Source organism: Eleutherodactylus coqui, chromosome 2 (assembly GCF_035609145.1).
Source record: "Eleutherodactylus coqui strain aEleCoq1 chromosome 2, aEleCoq1.hap1, whole genome shotgun sequence".
Taxonomy (NCBI): Eukaryota; Metazoa; Chordata; class Amphibia; order Anura; family Eleutherodactylidae; genus Eleutherodactylus; species Eleutherodactylus coqui.
The window spans coordinates 335,894,784-335,916,445 of NC_089838.1; the positions used below are offsets into that span (position 1 = coordinate 335,894,784).

The 21,662-nt window shown below is 45.3% G+C and overlaps 1 protein-coding gene across 1 annotated transcript; it reads left to right on the plus strand.

The window, feature by feature from the left end:
• The first annotated feature begins 5,043 nt into the window (after window positions 1–5,043).
• On the plus strand, window positions 5,044–5,877 carry LOC136610403 (olfactory receptor 10A7-like). Its single transcript, XM_066589635.1, has one exon. It carries the CDS (start codon window positions 5,044–5,046, stop codon window positions 5,875–5,877), a length of 834 nt encoding a protein of 277 aa, XP_066445732.1.
• The last annotated feature ends 15,785 nt before the right edge of the window (window positions 5,878–21,662 follow it).

A 21,662-nucleotide genomic window follows, 5' to 3' on the forward strand; every position in this document is an offset into this window, starting at 1 on the left:
GGCATGGACTATGGGCCGCAGCCAACATGTATTTCCTCTCACGTAACCTCAGCTATCCGGGGCACTGCAATGGGATTTCTTTCTGTACCGTTTGTGTGTTCCTGCTAGCCACCCATGCTGTGGGTGCACACAGACTAGCCACAGCGGAGTTGTACCTGCCTGGCACTTAAAAAAAAACAAAACAACAGAATATCTAGGGCATGGCGTGTGGGCCGCAGCCAACCTGTATTTACTCTCACGTAACCGCAGCTATCCGGGGCACTGCAATGGGATTTCTTTCTGTACCGTCTGTGTGTTCCTGCTAGCTACCCATGCTGTGGGTGCACACAGACTTCTCATTAAGGTGTTTTACCTGTCTGTCCCCAAAACACTGACAGACTTGGGTAGGGTGCAGAGTGCAGATGGTTTACCCCTTGCGTTGTCGATGAGGTATCCGACACCCAAACAGAATGAGTAGTGTGTAGACACATAGAGTCCCCATTGGATGCAGGGTCCTGTGGGGGGGGGTTGGGCAGCATGTAACCCAGGAGAACAGGCAGCGGTGTGTCCTGCAGGGCTTGGTTTGAGGTAGTGTGGTGCTTAGCTAAGGTGTGCCTTGCTAATGAGCCTTTGCCCAAAGTAAAAATTGTTGGGGGGGGGGGGCACTCTTGCCGCTATTGTGGCTTAATAGTGAGACCTGGGAACCTGAGATGCAGCCCTGTATGTTGCCCCTCATGTGCCCTATCCGTATCTGTGTCGTTTCCATCACTTTCGTAGGTTTTGCAGATTTGCACAAATGAAAACCTTAGCGAGCATCGGTCATATACAAAAGTTACTCGAAACGAACCCTCGAGCATCGCGGAAAGCTCGACTCGAGCAACAAGCACCTGAGCATTTTGGTGCATGCTCATCTCTAGATGCTATACACACAGACAATGGTCCAGCCATATAGCGGTCGAATCAGGTTGACTGCAGGTGCTGGTTGATTATGGCTATCAGGCGAAGTATAGAGGGGTTTGGTTTAGGGGATATGGTATGCCTCCCTGAAGAGGTGCATTTTTAGAGCACGCCTGAAGTTTAGTGTGTCAGTGATTGCCCGGATATTTTTTGGTAGCGCGTTCCAGAGGACAGGTGCTGCTCTTGAGAAGTCTTGGAGGTGGGAATGAAAGGATTAAAATAAAGAGGCACTCAGTCTGATTTCATTAGCAGAGCGGAGGGCACGGGCTGGGTGATGAGGGAAGCAATGTAAGTCAGGGTAATGCTGTGGAGTGCTTTGTGGATGAGGGTAGTGAGTTTAAATTGTATTTTGTATTTGACGGGCATCCAGTGCAGTGACTGGCACAGGGCAGAGGCATCCGAGTAGCGGCTGGACATAAAAGTGAGCCTGGCTGCCACATTCAGGATGGATTGGAGTTGGTAGAGTCTGGAGCAGGGGAGGTCTATCAGCAGCGAGTTGCAATAATCGAGCTGAGAGTGGATGAGGGCAACAGTGAGCATTTTTAGCGTGTCCACGGTGAGAAAAGGGCATATTCTAGCAATGTTCTTAAGGTGCAGCTGATATGTTGGGATGAGAGATTGGATGTAGGTGGTGAAGGAGAGATCGGAGTCGAATATGAACCCAAAGCAGCGGGCATGCTGTCTGAGAGTTATGGTGGTGCCACACACTGAGATGGAGATGTCAGGATGAGGTCGGCTAGTAGTGGGCGTAAAAAGGAGAAGGTCAGTTTTTGAGTGGTTCAGTTATAGGTAGAGAGGGGACATAGTGTTAGAAACAGCAGACAGACAGTCGGTGGTGTTCTGGAGGAATGTTGCTGTAACGTCCCAGGAGGAGGTGTATAGCTGGGTATCATCAGCATAGAAATGGTACTAGAATGGGTACTGGGTACTATCCAATGGGGGCTGTGTAGATGGAAAAGAGGAGGGGGCCGAGGACCGAGCCCTGGTGGATCCCAACAGCAAGGGGAAGAGGAGAGAAGATAGAGCCACCAAAGCAGACACTTGAGGAACAGTCAGATTGGTAGGAGGAGAACCAGGAGAGGGCAGTGTCCTTTAGTCCAATTGAGCGAAGCATACTGAGGAGAAGTTTGTGGTCGACAGTGTTGAATGCTGCAGAGAGGTCGAGGAGGGTCAGTAGGAAGTTGTCACCCCTGGATTTGGCCGTCAGCAGGTCGTTTGACACTTTAGTCAGGGCACTTTCTGTCGAGTGTAGGGGGCGGAAGTCGAACTGTAGAGGGCCAAGAAGAGAGTTTTCTGAGAGATAGCTTATAAGGCAAGAGCAAACCAGGAATTCTAGTAGCTTGGAGATAAAGGGTGGGGGTGGGGGGTTGAGATGGGTCAATAGTTGGCAGCATCGGTTGAGTCAAGAGTCGGTTTCTTTAGCAGCGGGGATATGATAGCGTATTTGAATGAGAAGAGGAAAATGCCAGAGGTCAGAGAAAGATTGAATATAGTGGTGAGGTGGGAGATGACCACCGGGGAGAGGGAGCGCAGGAGGTATGATGGAAGAGGGTCGCTAGTGCAGGTGGTGGGGAAATTACATATTGCACTTTAGTACATGCAAAAGTACTGTTTTGTTCCAATCTATCGCGGGGCTTTTTATATTTTTTAGTTTCAATCTGCTTACTGGACTAATGGCTAGGCCACTAATGGAGGGAACTCCCATTGGCTTTTAGTGCACAACTGAATACATTCTAGGCCCCATTGCATACTTGTGCAGAAAATAAAAATAAAAAACATGACTCTCTAAAAATAATCGCTCTCCTTCCTTTGGCATTCCCTAAATCTTAGATAAAATAAATAATTTAAAATTGTGTGGTATGTCTCAAAACATGGGTAAATACAGAGGCCTGGTTGGGATGGACACATGGGGCAATAAAACCATGCATTCCACCTCCTTCCATGCTTGCTGCAAACCTAACACTTTTGGGGCAGTATTTCTTGACCTCTGTGGCAGGAATAGTGTGTAAAAAGAGACACTCTGTGAGCAGAAACTCTAGGCTCCAGTCACTGCTGCAGGCTCTCAACTGCCTTTGATAGTCAGTAGCAAGGAGACGTTACATTTCACGTGCCCTCCCTAGCTTCTGCGTCTGTATGCGCATAAGTTGGTGAAAGGTCCATGAATGAATATATCATCAGGGACCACTCTGGAGGCCTTAGGTTAAAAAAAAATTATCTCCTCTCACAGATCGCATTAGTGAGGGGAGATGCAACTTTAACTTTTTAAACTTTTTTTGTAAACTCTTATGTGCTTGCTGTTTTCCAATGGATAACAGCCATCACGTGACCAGGTAGCACACAATCCCTGACCCCGCAGCTTTATTCTACAGGGCCGATCAGTTTTCATGGCCCTTTAGAATAAAGCCCAGACACCAAGGCGATGAAAAGACATTTGTGTGGTCACTTAGGGATTAAATCATCACACATTTTTTCCTAAGTAGAAGCAGTTATGACCAAAATAAAGAAATAAATAATCCATGTAAATCATTTCTCAGCTGACTTATTTAATTCTGTTTTCTGTATTTGATGTGTACACTGGGGAGTCTAATAGAGATCTCTCTGGTCTACAACCTGCTATAAATGAAAGCATAAAACAATCTACGTGATTACTGTTTGACAACCTGACTGGCTGCACTATGGTCTACACTCTAGTATTGTGTCATATATTTTACATTAAGGCTCTAATTTCACATATGAGACAAGATTTAATGACCAACACATATGGACGTTCTATACAGACATGAAGCTGAGGTGAGTAACCCTTTGTATGATGATCTTCACATAGAACAACATTGCTATTGTTAGTACAGGTAAGTCAGTAAGACCTCTCCGGTCTGTAAATCTTTAGAAACATTGTGTAGAGTTCTTAAATGCGTTATATGTTGCTTAGAAGTAAATTATGTAATGTTTGAATGCATACAATCTTTGATTTTGGCCGCAATACAGAGATTGTGTACCAAGGACTTGAGGTGATTTATACATGAGATCTACTGTAGATTGGCAACCACACCAATTTCAGTGGGACTAACAGATCAACTAATGAGCATGATATGTTTGGACAATGCTCTGCTTGGGAAAATAAAGGTATTAACTATGTTGGATTTCAACATGTTCAATCCTTTTGTTCTCTAGAAAGATAAGCCGTTGGCAAAGCAGTGTGGAAGTGGATTATTTCCCTCTCCTATTATGTTATTGGCCATCTGGATAGGACACAAAGTAAAGTATCCCTCTTTGTTGATGACATATGATCATGGGGAATAAATCTTAGCTTATGATTATGAAATACTACAGAAAAAAACTCTTGATATCCAGGTACTATGATCTGGTAAAGAATAGATTTTAATGGGTAAACCACATAAAGGGAAGGATGCACAATTATAGCATACATGTATTCAAGAATAATGTAGGCCGTATAAAAAGACAATAAAGAGAAAAAATCTATGTAAAGAAGACCTGTCATGTCCTCGTGTCAGAGGAGCTGGTTTTATAGCTTGCTGTTTCAGCTCTGTTTATTCCAGTGATGCCTTTTTTTTTGTTTATCCCCACTCCTGTCACTCTTAGATTCACGTCCCAGTGCTGTGTGTCAAGTGGGTAGTTCCACGTAATCACTATCAATTATGTCTGATATGACCCAATGACAGTGAGTACCAAGGACCATCCACTTTATATAATCATAGAGTTGGGAGTAAAATCTAAAAAGGGTTCTTATGGGGGAACAGAGGGTGAGTATTACAAAAATAACCGTGTTGTTGGAGTCTGTGGGACTGCAGCTGTAACCCGGGTGGCAGGACCGGTGGTGTGGGCATGGCGGCCCCGAGAGTTGCTGGTTCTGACAACTTGCAGTTATACTTTCTTCTGGCTGTACAAATGGATGTTTACATTTCATGTAATCAACTTTACACTTTAATATAAAAAATCTTATCCATATCTTTTCTTCAGGAAGTATTAAGAAATAACATCTCCTCCATCGTCCTTCTTGGATTTTTAGACCTTGAAAATGTCACATTTTTGTTCTTCTCTCTGCTGGTTATTATATACTGCATGTGCATTTCAGGAAACCTTTTTATCATGGCCTTGTATTTCATGAGCAAAGTCCTTCAGTCTCCCATGTACTTCTTCATTACCCAGCTCTCACTGTGTGATATTGTGGTGACTATGGATATTTTGCCCACCCTTCTTCTCACTGTTCTCTATGGAAGATGCACCGTGACTCTCAGCAGCTGCATCATCCAGGTTTGTATCTTTGCCAACTCTGAGGCCTCAGAATGTCTTCTACTCTCAGTGATGTCTTATGACCGTTATCTGGCCATCTGCAACCCTCTTCGTTATAGTTCTATGATGAGTTATAGATTTTGTTTGACATCAGTAATTGTAGTTTGGCTGATGGGATTTATGGTGATGTTGATTGATGCAATTTCTATGTCTAGTTTCCATTTCTGTGGACCGCAAATCATTAACCATTTCTACTGTGACCTGGAACCAATAATGCAGCTCTCCTGCTCGGACACATCCCTGTTTCATATATGGATTCTTATAGTCGCAACTTTGTTTATTATGGTACCTTTTATAGTAATTGTGACATCCTATTTGTACATTGTCATCACCATTCTAAAGATCCCTTCCACTACTGGAAGACATAAAGCCTTCTCCACCTGCAGCTCCCACCTTATTGTGGTCTCCATATTTTATGGGACATTAATCACTGTTTATTTGTTTTCAACAAAAGGACAATCACCAATCCTGAGCAAGGTCTTGTCTCTAATGTTCACTGTGCTGACCCCACTGCTTAATCCTATTATATACACTCTGAGGAACAAAGACATTAAAGAAGCTCTTCATAAACTTAAAATTTTATTGAGATTTGGCTATGGTCACCAAAGAAGAACCCATCTACAGAATTAGTTAAATGTACTTGAATTGTGATAAACAGGGTAGGCATGGTGGTAAAAGGGAAGTATATTTCCCCACGGGTTCTCTCCTGCATGAAGTAGTAGGGAGAGTATCAACCTGCTGGCTGATTAATTGATTTAGTTAGTGGTTGGATAACTAGCAGAACACTAGCTGCTCATATGAGGACACATAAAGCCTGGGTGTGTGAGATTCGAACATAAACTGGGAGTAGGGTTACAAAAGCCTAATGTTATGTAAGCCAGCAGGGAGAAGCTCTGCATCTGATAAAGAGGGATATTTATGTATGGTTACCAATGGAGAAGCAAGGATTTGATTTTATTCTTGTGTTGTTTAATTTTTGTTTTGATTTGCAACCTTATAAATTAATCAGGCTTATCATCAGTTTGAAACGTATTCCTCGCTGCTGACTTCATGTTTGATTAAATTGACCTTCCACCCCAGCTAAGGTGATCCAAAGCTAATCCCCTCACAAATCTTATATTCCATATGGAAGAACATTTAATGAATTAGTGTGGATTAGTAATAAAATCATTAATGTAATTATAATCAAATGAAAATCCTCTCCAAAAACATCCCCGGAATCTACTCATTTCTAGACTTCAAGTCAATAAAAGAAAGTGCATGCTCTCATCATGTCCTGTTTAGACTACCGCAACATTACACTTTATGGCTTCCCGTCTATCACTCTTCTGCTCATCTGATATCTTCAACTCTGCTGACTTTGTCAACTGCCTATTGTAGCCGAAACACATTCAGCGCGGACAGTCTGGAGGAAACCGCAGCATCTCAGTTACAGCAAGACTGCAAAAATATACAGTATATGTCGGGTATAGGCTCCATAACCAATAATCTATCACATTTTCTTGATTGTGTACTCAGGGCACATGCCACCTCAGCCCGTTCGTACATCGAGGACACAGGAAATGTCCTGAGGAAATTGGGGGGTTTACATATCAGTGAGAACACAATCTGGGTCACAATGGATGTTACATCATTATATACAAACGTAACACACCCTAGAGGTGTTGAGGTGGTCTATGAATGCTTGATGACATCAGAGATATCTAATAGCTGTATGCAATTCATTTTGTCTCTTCTTGAGTTTGTTTTGAAGAGCAATTATTTTGTATGCAATGGCAAATTCTACCGGCAATGCCAGGGGACGGTGATGGGGGCAAAAATGGCCCCCACTTACACCAATATATATATGGATTATGTGAAGCAAACCTATATTTACACCTCACTCCTATGGCATCATGTACTCTGTTGGTGGTTTTTCATTGATGATGTTTTCATGCTGTGGCAAGGAGGTGCTGAGGAATTCTGGACGTTTCACCACATGCTTAATAATATCTAACCAGAACTAAAATTTTCATTATCTTCTTCTACAGATAGAATAGATTTTTTGGATGTTCTGGTTATCAAGAATTGTGAGTCATTTATTACAGACTTTTTTTCAAATCAACCGATCGTAGTAATCTTCTGCATTTCTCTAGCTACCACCCCCACAATATGCTAACATCGTTACCCTGGAGTCAGTGTCTCAGAGTTCGAAAGATTGTGAGTGAGGAATTTGTGGATAGGAGACTGGAGGACATGTGCAAGAAATTTCTTGCCAGTGGTTATCCTAGAGATCTCGTTAGTAGAACAAAAGATAGGGCATGTCTGTGTACCCGCAACGACCACCTTATTCCTAACGAGAAGGATAAAAAGATCTCACGCGTAGCGTTTATTAATACTTTTGGCCCTATCAGTAAGCCTATATCAGGTATTGTGAGAAGATATTGGTCCATTCTTGAGAAGAACTGTCCCCAGGTAGCAGAATTTTTACACTCACCAATGATGGTATATAAACAGGGCTGCAACCTCAGGGATATCCTAGGGCGCGCTTAAGCAAATAAGAATAAATTGGCAACAAACAGACTCTATCACACCCAAAAATGGGAAATTTCCCTCGCCTCTCATGCTCTTGTTGCAATAATCAGATGAAATGGGATAGTTTTTGTCGTCCACGAACATGTAAACGATACTCGATCAATGGCATTTACACCTGCCGTTCATCTTACGTGATATACCTTTTATCCTGTACTTGTGATCTGCTCTATGTGGGGGAAAGGAGATCAAATCACATATCTTAAGCCACAAGAGCACTATACGCACTAGGAAGACTAGGAGTTACCTATCCCTAAACACTTTGAAATAGCTGACCATTCGCTCAGCCAATTAAAATTTTGTGTAATTCATAATGTTAAGAAGGACATAAGGGGAGGTGACAGGGAACACATTCTGAAAAGGAGAGAGCTAAAATGGATTTTTAATCTTGACACGTTAGCTTTACAGGCCTTAAACATTGATTTCAATACAACTCCATTTCTATAACGAATGTTCTCACAGCTAGGCATAATACATATATTGTATTACCAATACCAATTTTCTATCACCTACCTAAAATTCATAAGGATAAAAAAAAAACACCAGGTAGACCCATCATATCAGGCATCAATTCCATCAAGAGCAACCTATCCCAATATGTGGACATTCTCCTATGAAAATATGTAACAAACTTAGATTCATACCTTAAAGATATCCCTTCTCTCATCAATTTATTGAAAACATTTCCTGGGCAGCCATCTTTCCTTTGGGCCACACTTGATATAACTAGAGATGAGCGAGCATGCTCGTCTCAGCTTGATGCTTGTTCGAGCATCAGCATACTCGAAGGTACTCGTTACTCCAGCGAGCACCACGCGGTGCTTGAGAAAATGTCACCCTCTCCTCCCCACATGTTAAGAACCTTTTTTCAGCCAGTAAACATGCAGGGAAGGCTTTGACACCTCCTGCTATGATGTGCCAATCCTGTGCACATCTTTAGCAGTGACTGGCTGGCTGGATCAGGTGACCTACGAGCATAAAAACTCAGGTCACCTGATGCTCTACTCACACGCAGGCTGGATTAGCTGAGGGACGGAGCTGCTGCTAATCAGTGAGAGTGATAGTGATAGTATAGGTTAGAGGTTGCGTTTAAGCAGAGATCCTTGTTCCAAGAACCCAACAGTTCTTTTAGGACTACAACTTCTCTCATTGTGTGAATCAGCGGTTTGGCTGGCTGGGACCAGTAGTGCGCACAAAGCATTCACAAGCATCCCGGCTGTATACTACATACTGTTACCGGTTTTATGCAGTATACTTCTAGTGGTTTACAGAGAGTAGATATTAAGTAACAAAACTCCTATAATTTTTCGTTTTTTTATTTTTTTCGGGGCTTTAAGCATGGGCTATATACCCCTGTGTGCGTCCTGTCAATCCACACTAGCTAACATGACTATAAGCTGTTTAGTTTTTTTTTTTTTGGGGGGGGGGGCTCAAAGTGTACGCTATATACCCCTGTGTGCGTCCTATCGATGCATACTATCTAACTTGCCGGTACGCAGTTTACATTTGTTTGTGTTTTTTTTGCTTAAAGCATATGCTATATACCCCTGTGTGCGTATTGTCAATGCACACTATCTAACAAGACTGAACGCAGTTTTCGTTTTGTTTTTTTTTTGGGGGGGGGGGCTCAAAGTGTACGCTATATACCCCTGTGTGGATCCTGTTAATCCATGCTATCTAACAAGACTATACGCTGTTTACAGAATATATTTTGGGCTTATAGCATACGCCAAATTAAGCCCTGGGTGTGTCCTGTCAATCCACACTAGCTAACAAGACTATACGCTGTTTTCATTTTTTTGCGGGGAGGGCTCAAAGCGTATGCTATATACCCCTGTGTGGGTCCTGTCAAACCATGCTATCTAACAAGAATATAATCTGTTTACAGTGTGTATTTTGGGCTTAAAGCGTATGCCAAATTAACCCATGGATGTGTCCGGTCAATCCACTCTATCTTACAAGACTATACACTGTTTACAGTGTATATTTTGGGCTCAGAGTGTACGTGACATACCACTGCGTGCATCCTGTCGATACATACTATCTAACAAGATTTACGCAGTTTCCAGTGTCTAATTTGGGTTTAAAAGCGTACTCTATATACCCGTGGGTGTGTCCTGTCAATCCACACTATCTAATAACACTATAAGCAGTTTACAGTGTCTATTTTGGGCTTAAAGCATGCGCAAAATACCTTGCAGTTTGCGTAGCATTTTGAAAAAGTGCATTATACAACATGATGTAGACTAGGGGTAAGGGTCGAAATCAAGGACGTGGGCGTCAGAATGAGGGTGTGGGCAAAGGCCGATGTCCTAGACGGGGTGAAACAGGGCCTGCTGCTGAGGGAGAAGTAGAGCGCCACGTATCTACACTCCCTAGCTTCATCTCACATTTTGCAGGTCCGCGTGGTAACCATTATTAAAACCACAATAGTGTGATCAGGTGATGACGTGGATAGCGGATAACATGTCCAGTAATTTGTCCAACACCCAGTCTTTCACGCAGTCCACTCACGCTAGCCAAGGGACTAGACCTGTGAATCCTTAGGCTGCTCCTCCTACCTCCCAGCCTGGTTACTCCAGGAAAAGGAGAGATTCAGAACAGTTATACACCCAGGAACTGTTCTCGGGTCCCTTCCCTGAGTCACAAAAAACTGTTCATGAGCCACCTGAGGAGTTTGTCATGACCGATGCCCAAAATTTGGACCTTTCACAGTCTCAGGGTGATGAGGGTGGGGACTTCCAAGTAGTGTCTCAAGAGGTATTTGTTGATGATGATAATGAAACACAGTTGTATATCAGTGAGGTTGTTGTTAGGGCAGTAAGTCTGAGGGAGGAGCAGACTGAGGATTCAGAGGAAGAGCTGGTGGATGATGAGGTGACTGACCCGACCTGGGTTGGTAAGCCTACTAAAGACAGGGCTTCAGAGGGGAAGGCAAGTGCAGCAGCAGAACAGGTTGGAAGAGGCAGTGGGGTGGCAAGAGGAAGAAGCAGGGGCACAGCAAGTAACCCCTCAACTGTTCCCCACAGCACCTGCTCACGGCAAGCTACCGTGCAGAGGGCTAGGTGTTCGAAGGTCTGGAGGTTTTTTAATGAGAGTGCGGATGACTGACGAACAGTCGTGTGCAAGCTGTGCTGCACCAAGATCGGGAGGGGAGCCACCACTACCAGCCTGACCAACATCAGCATGCACAGACATATGTTTACTAAGCACCCGATGGAGTGGAACAAAGACCATTCACCGCCTGCGGGTCATACTACTGCCTCTTCCCCTGTGTCACATCCTGAGACTGAGATGCAATCCCCCTCCCAGGACGTAGGCAAGAGCGTCTCCTGGCCTGCACCCACCCCTTCACCTCCACGGTCCTCCATTGCCTCCATCAATGTGTCTTAGCGCAGCGTTCAGCTGTCCATAACCAAAGCATTTGAGTGCAAGCTCAAATATGCAGCCACCCACCAACATGCACAGTCGCTAAACGTGCATATCTCCAAACTGCTCAGCCTGGAGAGGTTGCCATATAGGCTGGTAGAAACTGAGGCTTTCCGCAACGTCATTTTGTCGGCCATATCTCGCTACTCGGTCCTCCGTCGCCACTATTTTTTGCGCTGCGTCATTCCCGCCCTACATCAGCACGTGTCACGGAATATCAACTGTGTCCTCACCAACGAGGTTACTGGGAAGGTCCACTTTATCATCGGCACGTGGACAAGTGCTAGTGGGCAGGACATTGGGTTAACCTAGCGGAGGCTGGGACCGAGTCTGACCCTGGGTCCACTCACATGCTACCCAAACCGAGGATTGCGAGTCCTATCTCAGTCATGGTTTCTCCGGCTTATTATGCCACCTACTCCAACCACCCTCCTCTTCCTCCTCCACCTGTCAATTACCATCTGTGAACACATCGCCGGCAGTCGGTAGTTTGAGGTGCTGCAGCACAGCTGTGGGGAAGCGTCAGCAGGCCCTGCTGAAACTCCAGAGCTTAGGTGACAAGAGGCACACTGCCCAAGAGCTGTTACAGGGTTTTACGGAGCAGGCAGATCTGTGGCTTTCACCACTGAACCTGCAATCAGGCATGGTCATGTGTGATAATGGGCGTAACCTGGTGGCAGCTCTGCAGCTTGGCAGACTAACACACATGCCATGCCTTGCCCATGTGTTCAATCTGGTTGTTCAGTGCTTTCTTAAAAACTACCCCAATTTGTCTGAGATGCTCAGCAAGGTGTGTCGTGTGTGCGCACATTTCAGATGTCACCCTCAGGAGACTGCAACATCGCTTACAGCTGCCAGTGCACCGATGGCTGTGCGACTTGCCCAAGTGCTGGAATTCTATGTTGCACATGTTGGCCAGGGTTTACGAGCAGCGTAGAAATTGTTGAATACCAGCTGCAACATGGCTGTCAGAGTGGTAGTCAGCCTCCGCAGTTCTTCACAGAGGAGTGGGCATGAATAACTAACATCTGTCAGGTGTTAGGAAACTTTGAGGAGTCAACACAAATGGTGAGCGACGATGGAGCCATTATCAACGTAACCATCCTGCTGCTGTGCCTGCTAAAAAGGTCGCTTCTAAGCATTAAAGCCGACACTTTGCGGATAGAACAGGAGATGGGGGATGACAATATGTCGCTTAATAGCCAGGCCACACTCAGGTCTGTTTCTCAGCATGTATTGGAGGAGGAGGAGGAGGAGGAGGAGGAGGAAGAGACTGCTGCCCACATTGCAGAGGGAACCTATGCTACTTCCTTCACATCTGTTCAGTGTGTATGGGCTAAAGAGGAGGAGGAGGAGACTGAGAGTCATCCGCCTAGTGAGGACAGCGATGTGTTGTGTACTGGGACTCTGGCACACATGGCTGACTTCATGTTAAGCTGCCTTTCCCGTGACCTTCGCATTAGACACATTCTGGCCAACACGGATTACTGAGTGTTCCTTAGAGATGAGCGAGCACCAAAATGCTCGAGTGCTCGTTGCTCAAGTCGAACTTTTCGTAATGCTTGATAGCTCGTTTCGAGTAATGGACCCTATTGAAGTCAATGGGAGACTCGAGAATTTTTCATGGTGACCCATGCTCTGCATGAGGGAGGTTGTTTGAATCACCTAAAAACGTCAGAAAGTCATAGAAACGCCACAGAAAAAGATAGGGAACAGCAGTAGCAGCACGCATGGGTGCATCTGAGTCTCCCAGGTTGCCCTATTTAGCCAAATTGTGGGCAAGAGCCTGGTGGTCACCTCCCTAACAGTTTACTTGGGCCTGACCATAATCAACAAGGCACATGTGCTGGCACATCTTAACTAAGCACCACACTAGGTGCAACCAAGGTCAATCACCACCTGTGGGTGACACCACTGCCTCTTCTCCTGGGGTACATGCTGGGATTGCTGTCCAATCCCCCGCACAAGCCTGCGTCCACATCGTACTCAAATTTTTCCCAGCCTAGCATTCAGCTGTCCTCATGCCACACACTCAATTGATAGCCACACCACCCTCATATCTGTTTATAAGTGCGTATTGGATGAGGAAGAACTGCAGAAACACACTGCAGAAGGTTGGCAGGGCCTGCCAGCGACCCTCTTTGAAAGTGTGGCCTATAGCCCACAATGCTGATGAGAATTGACGAGAAATTAATGTACGATCATAAATCCAATCCCATTTCACCTCCATCACAAAATTGTCAGGAGGCACAAACGTAGGCATAAAGGAGATTCAGATGCCAGTACTTCTACACCTCTCCACAATTCTGCAACACATTCTTAAAGAAAAGGCTGGGTTGAAGCAGGAGTAGCCACCACTGTCAATGTCTCCTGAAATTAGTTACGCTTCCTTTGATCGCTAGGAGGACCAGGTGATCTACTCATAAATTTGAGTGGCCAAACAGGACCCCATGCTGGGCAGCAAATCCAGAGCAGATTATACTTACCGACCAGCGCTGACCCCCAGGGATCTGAGCGTTTATCAGGCCTAAACCAATCCGACTGTTTACCACGCAGGGTATTACACGTCCGCAAACATCCAAAAACAGACAGTGTGCAATGAGTTGTCTTGTTATACACTGCTGATCATAATTGTTATCCCGTGCCACCTCCATCACAAAATTGTCAGGAGCCACAAACGTAGCCATAAAGCGGACTCGGATACTAGCACTTCTAAACATATGCCAAATACAGCAATGCATTCTAAAACAAAAGATTTCTTTTAATCAGTAGGTGTCACAAAAGAAGCCACAGCAGGTCTACAGTGCAACTGTGAAAGTATCATTAAATCAGTTATGCTTCCTGTGAATGCTCCAATCCAGTGTCTCCGATAACTGGGGTAACACAAGAGATAATACATGGCAACAAGCGCTGATCCCCAGAACCCCAGGTGTTAGTCTACCAAGCTGCAGAGTCGCCACCAGGTTATGCTCATTGTCACACACGACCATGCCTGTTTGGAGGTTCAGCGAAAGCCGCAAGTCTGTCTGCTCCATCAAACCCTGTAACAGCACTTGGGCGATGTGCCTCTTGGCACCCAAACTCAGGCATTTCAGCACAGCCTGTTGATGCTTCCCTACCGCAGTGCTGCAGCACCTCGAGCTACCAAATGAAGGCGACATGCTCACACGTGGCAATTGAGAGGTCGTTTACTAAGAGTATAGGCGAAGGCCTGAAAAATTGGTGTACCAAGAGTACAGGTGTACCCCTGAAAAATTAGTTTACCCAGAGTGCAGGTAAAACCCAGAAACATTTTTTAAAGCTAGAGCTCGTTGTTGCTTAATTTGCTAAAAGAGCCTGGAGGCAGCCTCTCCTGAAAAAATTAGTTTTAAGAGAGCCTTTTGGCACTCTGAAAAATTGGCCGTTCAGCGTGATGTCATGAAGGCTTAGGAGGAGGAGAAGGAAGATCAGAGAGGGATAGACCAAGCTATTTCTCCCCTTTATTGGGGCGATAGAGGGTGCATGGTTCTCCTTTTCCAGTGTAAATAATCTTTATGTTCTACTGCTTTCCACAGGTGGAGAAGAGAAGTCAGGGGAAATCCAGGCTTTGTTCATCTTAATGAGTGTAAGCCTGTCGGCGCTGTTAGTTGATAGGCGGGTACGCTTATCCGTGATGATCCCCCCTGCAGCACTAAACACCCTCTCTGACAAGACGCTAGCGGCAGGGCAGGCCAGCACCTCCAAGGCACACAGCGCATGTTTGTGCCATGTGTCCAGCTTTGACACCCAATAGTTGTATGGAGCAGAGGGATCATGGAGGATGTTGGTACGGTTGGCTATGTATTCTCTCATCATCTTTTTACACTGTTCCCTTCGACTCAGCCTAGACTGGGGAGTAGTGACACAGTCTGGCTGAGAAACCATAAAACTGTCAAAGGCCTTGGAGAGTGTTCCCCTGCCTGCGCTGGACATGCTGCCTGATCCCCCTGTCCCTCCTGATAGTTAGCCCACTGAACTACGTCCTCTACCGCTAGCATTGTCAGATGGGATCTTTTGTATCAGCTTTTCCATCAGGGCCCTGTGGTATTGCATCACTCTCGTACTCCTTTCCTCTTCGGGAATGAGAGTGGAAAGGTTTTCCTTATACCGTGGGTCAAGAAAGGTGAACACCCAGTAATCCGTATTGGACAGAATGCGTCTAACGCAAGGGTCATGGGTGAGAAAGTCCTCTGCGTAGGACGAAACGTCGCAAGCTCCTTTAAATGGATGGAGTATTTTAATCAATAAAGATGTCATTTGGATTTTTTACCATATGAAGACTACTTGAAGATTCTTTGAAAAAAGTTCCACAGGGTGCTGCTTACATCTACACATCTTTCTGGCATTTAAAGGGACCCTGAAAGTCTGGTTCTAACGGTGAGCGTGCACCTTTAAGCTTTTGCCTACTTTATATGTCTCCCTTACTATTGTAGAGAATTGGTGTACTGCTGAGACCTTAAAATCATTTACAAAGGGATACATTGGTGGAGACAGTGAAGGTGAGGGTGTGGATGCAGGCCAGGAGGCTCTCGTGCCTGCGTCCTGGGAGGGGGATTGCATCTCTGTGCCAGGTTGTGACACTGGGGAAGAGGCAGTGATGTGACCCACAGGCGGTGGCCTTCTTCCCACCTCTGGGGGTGCTTAGCCATCATATGCCTGGTAGTGGTGGTCCCCAGCTGATCTTGGTGTGGCACAGGTTGCACACCACTGTTCGTCGGTAGTTCGCTCTCTCAATAAGAGAGAGGTATTCTTCCACCCTATTGGGTGCTTAGTAAACATATGTCTGTCCATGCTGATGTTGGTTAGGCTGGTAGTGGTGACTCTCCTCCCGATCTTGGTGCAGCACAGGTTGCGCACGACTGTTCGTCAGTCATCCGCACTCATTAAAAAACCTCCAGACCTTTTAACACCTAGCCCTCCGCACTGAGGCTTGCCGCGAGGGGGTGCTGTGTGGAACAGTTGGTGGATTATTTGCTCTGGCCCTGCTTCTCCCCCTGGCCACACCATTGCCTCTTCCAACCTGTTCTGCTGCTGGTCTTGCCTTACCCTCTGAAGCCATGTCTTCAGTAGGCTTTGCAAGCCAGGTGGGGTCAGTCACCTCATCGTCCACCAGCTCTTCCTCTGACTCCTCAGTCTGCTCCTAACTCAGACTTATTGCCATAACAACAAGCTCACTGACAGACAACTGTGTTTCATCGTCATCATTCACAAATAGCTCTTGAGACAGTTGCGGGAAGTCACGACCTTCATCGCCCTGAGTCTGTGAAAGTCCCAAATTTTCGGCATCGGTCACGACAAGCTCCTCACATGGCTGTGGAACCATTTTTTCCGACTCAGGGCAGGGACCCGAGAAGAGTTCTTGGGTGTATGCCTGTTCTGAATCTCTCCTTTTCCTGGAGTGACCAGGCTGGGAGAAAGGAGGAGCAGCCTGAGGATTCAGAGGTGCAGTGCTTTGGCTGCTGTGAATGAACTGCGTGGAAGACTGGGTGTTGGATAAAGTACTGGAGGCATTATCCACTATTTACGTCAACACCTGATCGCACTATTGTGCTTTTAATAATGGTCTACCACGCGGATCTTCAAAATGTGAGATAAAGCTGGGGAGGGGAGATACGCGACCTCAACCCTTACCCCTAGTCTTCATCATGTAGGATGAAGGATAGAGCAGGGCCAGAAAAAATTACACCACTGTATACCGCTTATACCTAGGGTAAATTCACCGCCAACAGAGTCTGGTATATATGATATGCTCTATGCAGGGCAAGAAAAAAATTACACCTCTGTATACCGCTGATACCTAGGGCAAATTTACCGCCCACAGAGACTGGTAGAGTTGAGAGGTTCTGAGCAGGGCCAGAAAAAATTACACCACTGTATACCGCTGATACCTAGAGTAAATTCACCGCCCACAGAGACTGGTAGATTTTAGAGCCTCTGAGCAGGGCCAGAAAAAGTTACACCACTGTATACTGCTGATACCTATAGCAAATACACCACTGGTATATATGAGAGGCTCTATGCAGGGCCAGAAAAAATTACACTACTGTATACTGCTGATACCTAGGGCTAATTCACCGCCCACAGAGACTGGTAGATTTGAGAGTCTCTGAGCAGGGTCAGAAAAAATTTAACCATTGTATAACGCTGATACCTAGGATTAATTCACCACCCACAGAGTTGTAGATTTGAGAAGCTCTGAGCAGGGTCAGAAAAAAATTAAACAAGTCTTTAATGCTGTTACCTAGGGCTAATTTATCGCCCACAGAGACTGGTAGATTTGAGAGGCTCTGAGCAGGGCTAGAAAAAATTTAACCAGTGTACAATGCTGATACCTAGGGATCATTCACCACCCACAGAGATTGGTGGATTCGAGAGGCTCTGAGCGGGGCCATAAAAAATTTAACCAGTGTACAATGCTTATACCTAGGACAAATTCACCGCCCACAGAGACTGGTAGATACAGTACGCTCCAACACAGCCCCAACACACGGGTGTATAGCGTACGCTTTGAGCCCACAAAAAACTAACAATAAAAGAAATGATAGGAGTTTTGTAAATTCCTTTGTACTGTATGTACACCCCTGGCAGTACACTGCATAAAATCTCTAACAGTTGGCGGAATAGAGCCGGGATGCTTGGGGGAAAAAAAAACAAAAAAAAACGGGCGCACTACTGGTCCCAGCAAGCCAAATTGCTGATGCACTCAATGAGAGGAGTAGTCCTAATAAGGACTGTTGGGTTCTTGAAGTCCAGATCCCTGCATAACCACAAATTAATCCCTACCCTAACACTTTCCCTATCACCATAGCTCTATCCCTAAACTCTGCCAGCATGCGTCGGAGGCGAGCCGCGGATGGCACCAGTTTAAGTACTCCGTGGTCAACTGATCCAGCCAGCCTCTCACTGCTGTAGACGTGCAGAGGATTGGCAAGTCACAGCAGAAAGTGGTAAAGCCTTCCCTGCATGTTTAGTGGCTAAAACATGGTGCTAAACATGCGGGGAGGGGAAATGAAATTCAATCGAGCACCACATGGTGCTCGACTTGAGTAGCGAGCATCATGAGTAGTCTAATATTCGATTGAGCATCAAGCTCTTACGAGTGTGCCTGCTCATCTCTAGTATTCACCCTTCTCAACCCACTCTCATTCCCGAAGAGGAAAGGAGTACGAGAGTGATGCAATACCACAAGGCCCTAGTGGAAAAGCTGATACTAAACATCCCATCTTACAACGCTAGCGGTAGATTACGTAGTTCAGTGGACAAAGGGAATAGGCAACATGTCCAGCGCAGGCAGGGGAACACTCTCCAAGGCCTTTGCAAGTTTTATGGCACCCCAGCCAGACTGTGTCCCCACTCCCCAGTCTAGGCTGAGTAGGAGGGAACAGTGTAAAAAGATTGTGAGGGAGTACATAGCTGACCGTACCAACCTCCTCCGTGATCCCTCTGCTCCATACAAATATTGGGTGTCAAAGCTGGACACATGGCACGAACCTGCGCTGTACGCCTTGGAGGTGCTGGCCTGCCCTGCTGCTTGCATGTTATCAGAGAGAGTGTTTAGTGCTGCAGGGGGAATTATCACAGATAAGCATACCCGCCTATCAACTGGCAGCACCGACAGGCTTACACTTATTAAAATGAACAAAGTCTGGATTTCCCCTGACTTCTCTTCTCCACTGGTGGAAAGCAGCTTAACATAAAGTATCTTAAAACTGGAAATGGAGAACCGTGCACCTTTTATCACCCCAAAAATGGTAGAAGTAGCTTGGTCTATCCCTCTCTGATCTTCCTCCTCCTCCTCCTCCTAAACCAGAATGACAGCACGCTGAGCAGCCAATTCTTCAGAGGGCCAAAAGACTCTTTAAAAACTATTTTTTTCGGAGGGCTGCCTCCAGGCTCTGTCAAAACAATTTTTGTGAGGGCTGCCTCCAGGTTCTCGCCCCCAATTTTGAAGAGGTTCACCACTAGAGTTCAGCAAACATGCTGGTTCCAGCTTCATACACCCACAGAGTCCACAAATGTATCCCAGCGCAGTGTCCAGCTATCTGACACCGAGACAGAATGAATTGTCCTGGTTTGGACGCTCTAATTTCTTCATAGTACATGTTGTCTTTCTCTGGGGCACTGCTTAACAAGCCGCTCAGGGAGAGGCAGGGGCTGGGACAGGCGGTAGCTTGCCTGTCAATGGACCGCCACCTAGATCCCATTAAGCAAGTACGAGCTGTATGTAAAAAAAAAATATTTCAGGAATTCACCTGCCCTCTGGGTCAAAAAATCTTTGAAGGGTACACCTATACTCTTGGTACACAAATTTTTCAGGGGTTCGCCTATACTCTTAGTTAACAAATGTTTCAGGGGTACGCCTAAAGCCTTGGTACACAAATGTTTCAGGAGTTCGCCTATACTCTTGGTACACCAATTTTTCAGGGGTTCGGCTATACCTTTGGTACACAAATGTTTCAGGGGCTCGCCTATACTGTTGGTCAACAAATGTTTCAGGGGTTTGCCTACAGTCTTGGTACACAAATGTTTCAGGGGTTCACCTATAGTTTTGGTACACAAATGTTTCAGTGTTTCGCCTATACTCTTCGTACACAAATGTTTCAGGGGTTTGCCTATACTCTTAGTACACAAATGTTTCAGGGGTTCGCCTATACTCTTGGTCAACAAATGTTTTAGGGGTTCACCTGCACTCTGGGTAAAAATATCTTTTGCTTTAGGATGGGTTGTTGAATTGTGAAGATGAGTAGAAGTACTGGCATCTGAGTCCCCTTTATGCCTACGTTTGTGGCTCATGAAATTTTGTGATGGAGGTGGCATGGGATTGAAATAATTGGAACCCAACAGTCCTTTTTAGGACTACAACTCAACTTGTGTGCATCATCAGTTTGGCTGCCTGGGACCAGTATTGCGCTCAAAGCATTCATAAGCATCCCGGCTGTATACTGCATACTGTTACTGGTTTTATGCAGTATACTGCTACTGATGTACACAGACTATATAGGAACTAACAAAACTACTCTCATTTTTCATTTTTTTATTTGTTTTTGGCTGAAAGCATTTGCATAATAGGCCCAAGTGTTACAAAGTGCAGATCTAGAGGACACACAAGACTGCACACATTTTACACTGTCTATTTTTGGTTGAAAGCATTTGCATAATAGGCTCAAGTGTGTATCCTGTTGATCCACACTATATAACAAGACTGTATTTTGGCTTAAAGCGTACGTAAAATAACTTTAGTGTGTGTCCTCTCGATCCGCACTAGACTGTACACATTTCACACTGGGTTTTTTTTTGGCTTAAAGGGTACGCAAAATACCTCGCAGTTTGCGTAGCATTTTGATGCAGTGCATTATACAACATGATTAAGACTAGTGGGTAAGGGTCGAGGATGAGGACGTGGGCGTCCGAATAAGGGTGTGGGCAGATGCTGATGTCCTGGGTGGGGTGAAACAGTGCCTGGTTTGGCCACTCTAATTTCTTCATAGTACATGCTGTAATTCCCTGGGGCACTGGTTAACAAGCCCCTTGGGGAGAGGCAGGGGTTGGGACAGGTGGTAGCTTGCCTGTCGGTGGACCGTCACCTCAAAGAAAGTACGAGCTCTATGTTAAATAAAGGATTTCAGGGGTTCACCTGCACTCTGGGTAAACAAATCTTTCAGGGGTACACCTATAATCTTGGTACACAAATGTTTCAGCGGTTCGACTATACTCTTGGTAAAACAATTGTTTCAGGGATTTGCCTATACTCTTGGTAAACAAATCTTTCAGGGGTTCACCTATACAAATACCCTGCACTCGCACTCAAAGAATCTTTTAGGGTCTCACCTGCAATCTTGGTTAAAAAAAAAAAAATCTTCTTTTTAAAATGGATTCAGCTACGCTCTTAATAAACAAATCTTTTAAGGGTTCACCTATACTCTTGGTAAACAAATCTTTGAGGGGTTCAACTGCACCCTGTATGTCTGGATGTTGCATTGTCTGTTAACACTGATATTTGTTGTCCTCCATAGAAGTATCAGGTAGTGTCCAAACCAAGGGGACAGGTTGCTATAGGTGACAGCAGCATTAATCAGAAAATAGCAGACAGCAGTACAAACAATTTTAGAGAGAGAGAGAGAGAAAGGATTTTTAACTAGAGATGAGCGAGTACCAAAATGCTCGGGTGCTTGTTACTCGAGTCAAACTTTTCATAATGTTCGAGAGCTCATTTAGAGTAATGAAGCCCATTGAATTCAATGGGAGACTCGAGCATTTTTCAAGGTGACCCATGCTCTGCATAGGGAAGGGTGTGTGATTCATGTGAAAACATCAAAAAGTGATGGAAACACCACAGAAACAGATAGGGAACAGCAGGGGCAGCATTCATGGATGCATCTAAGGCTCCCAGGTCGCAC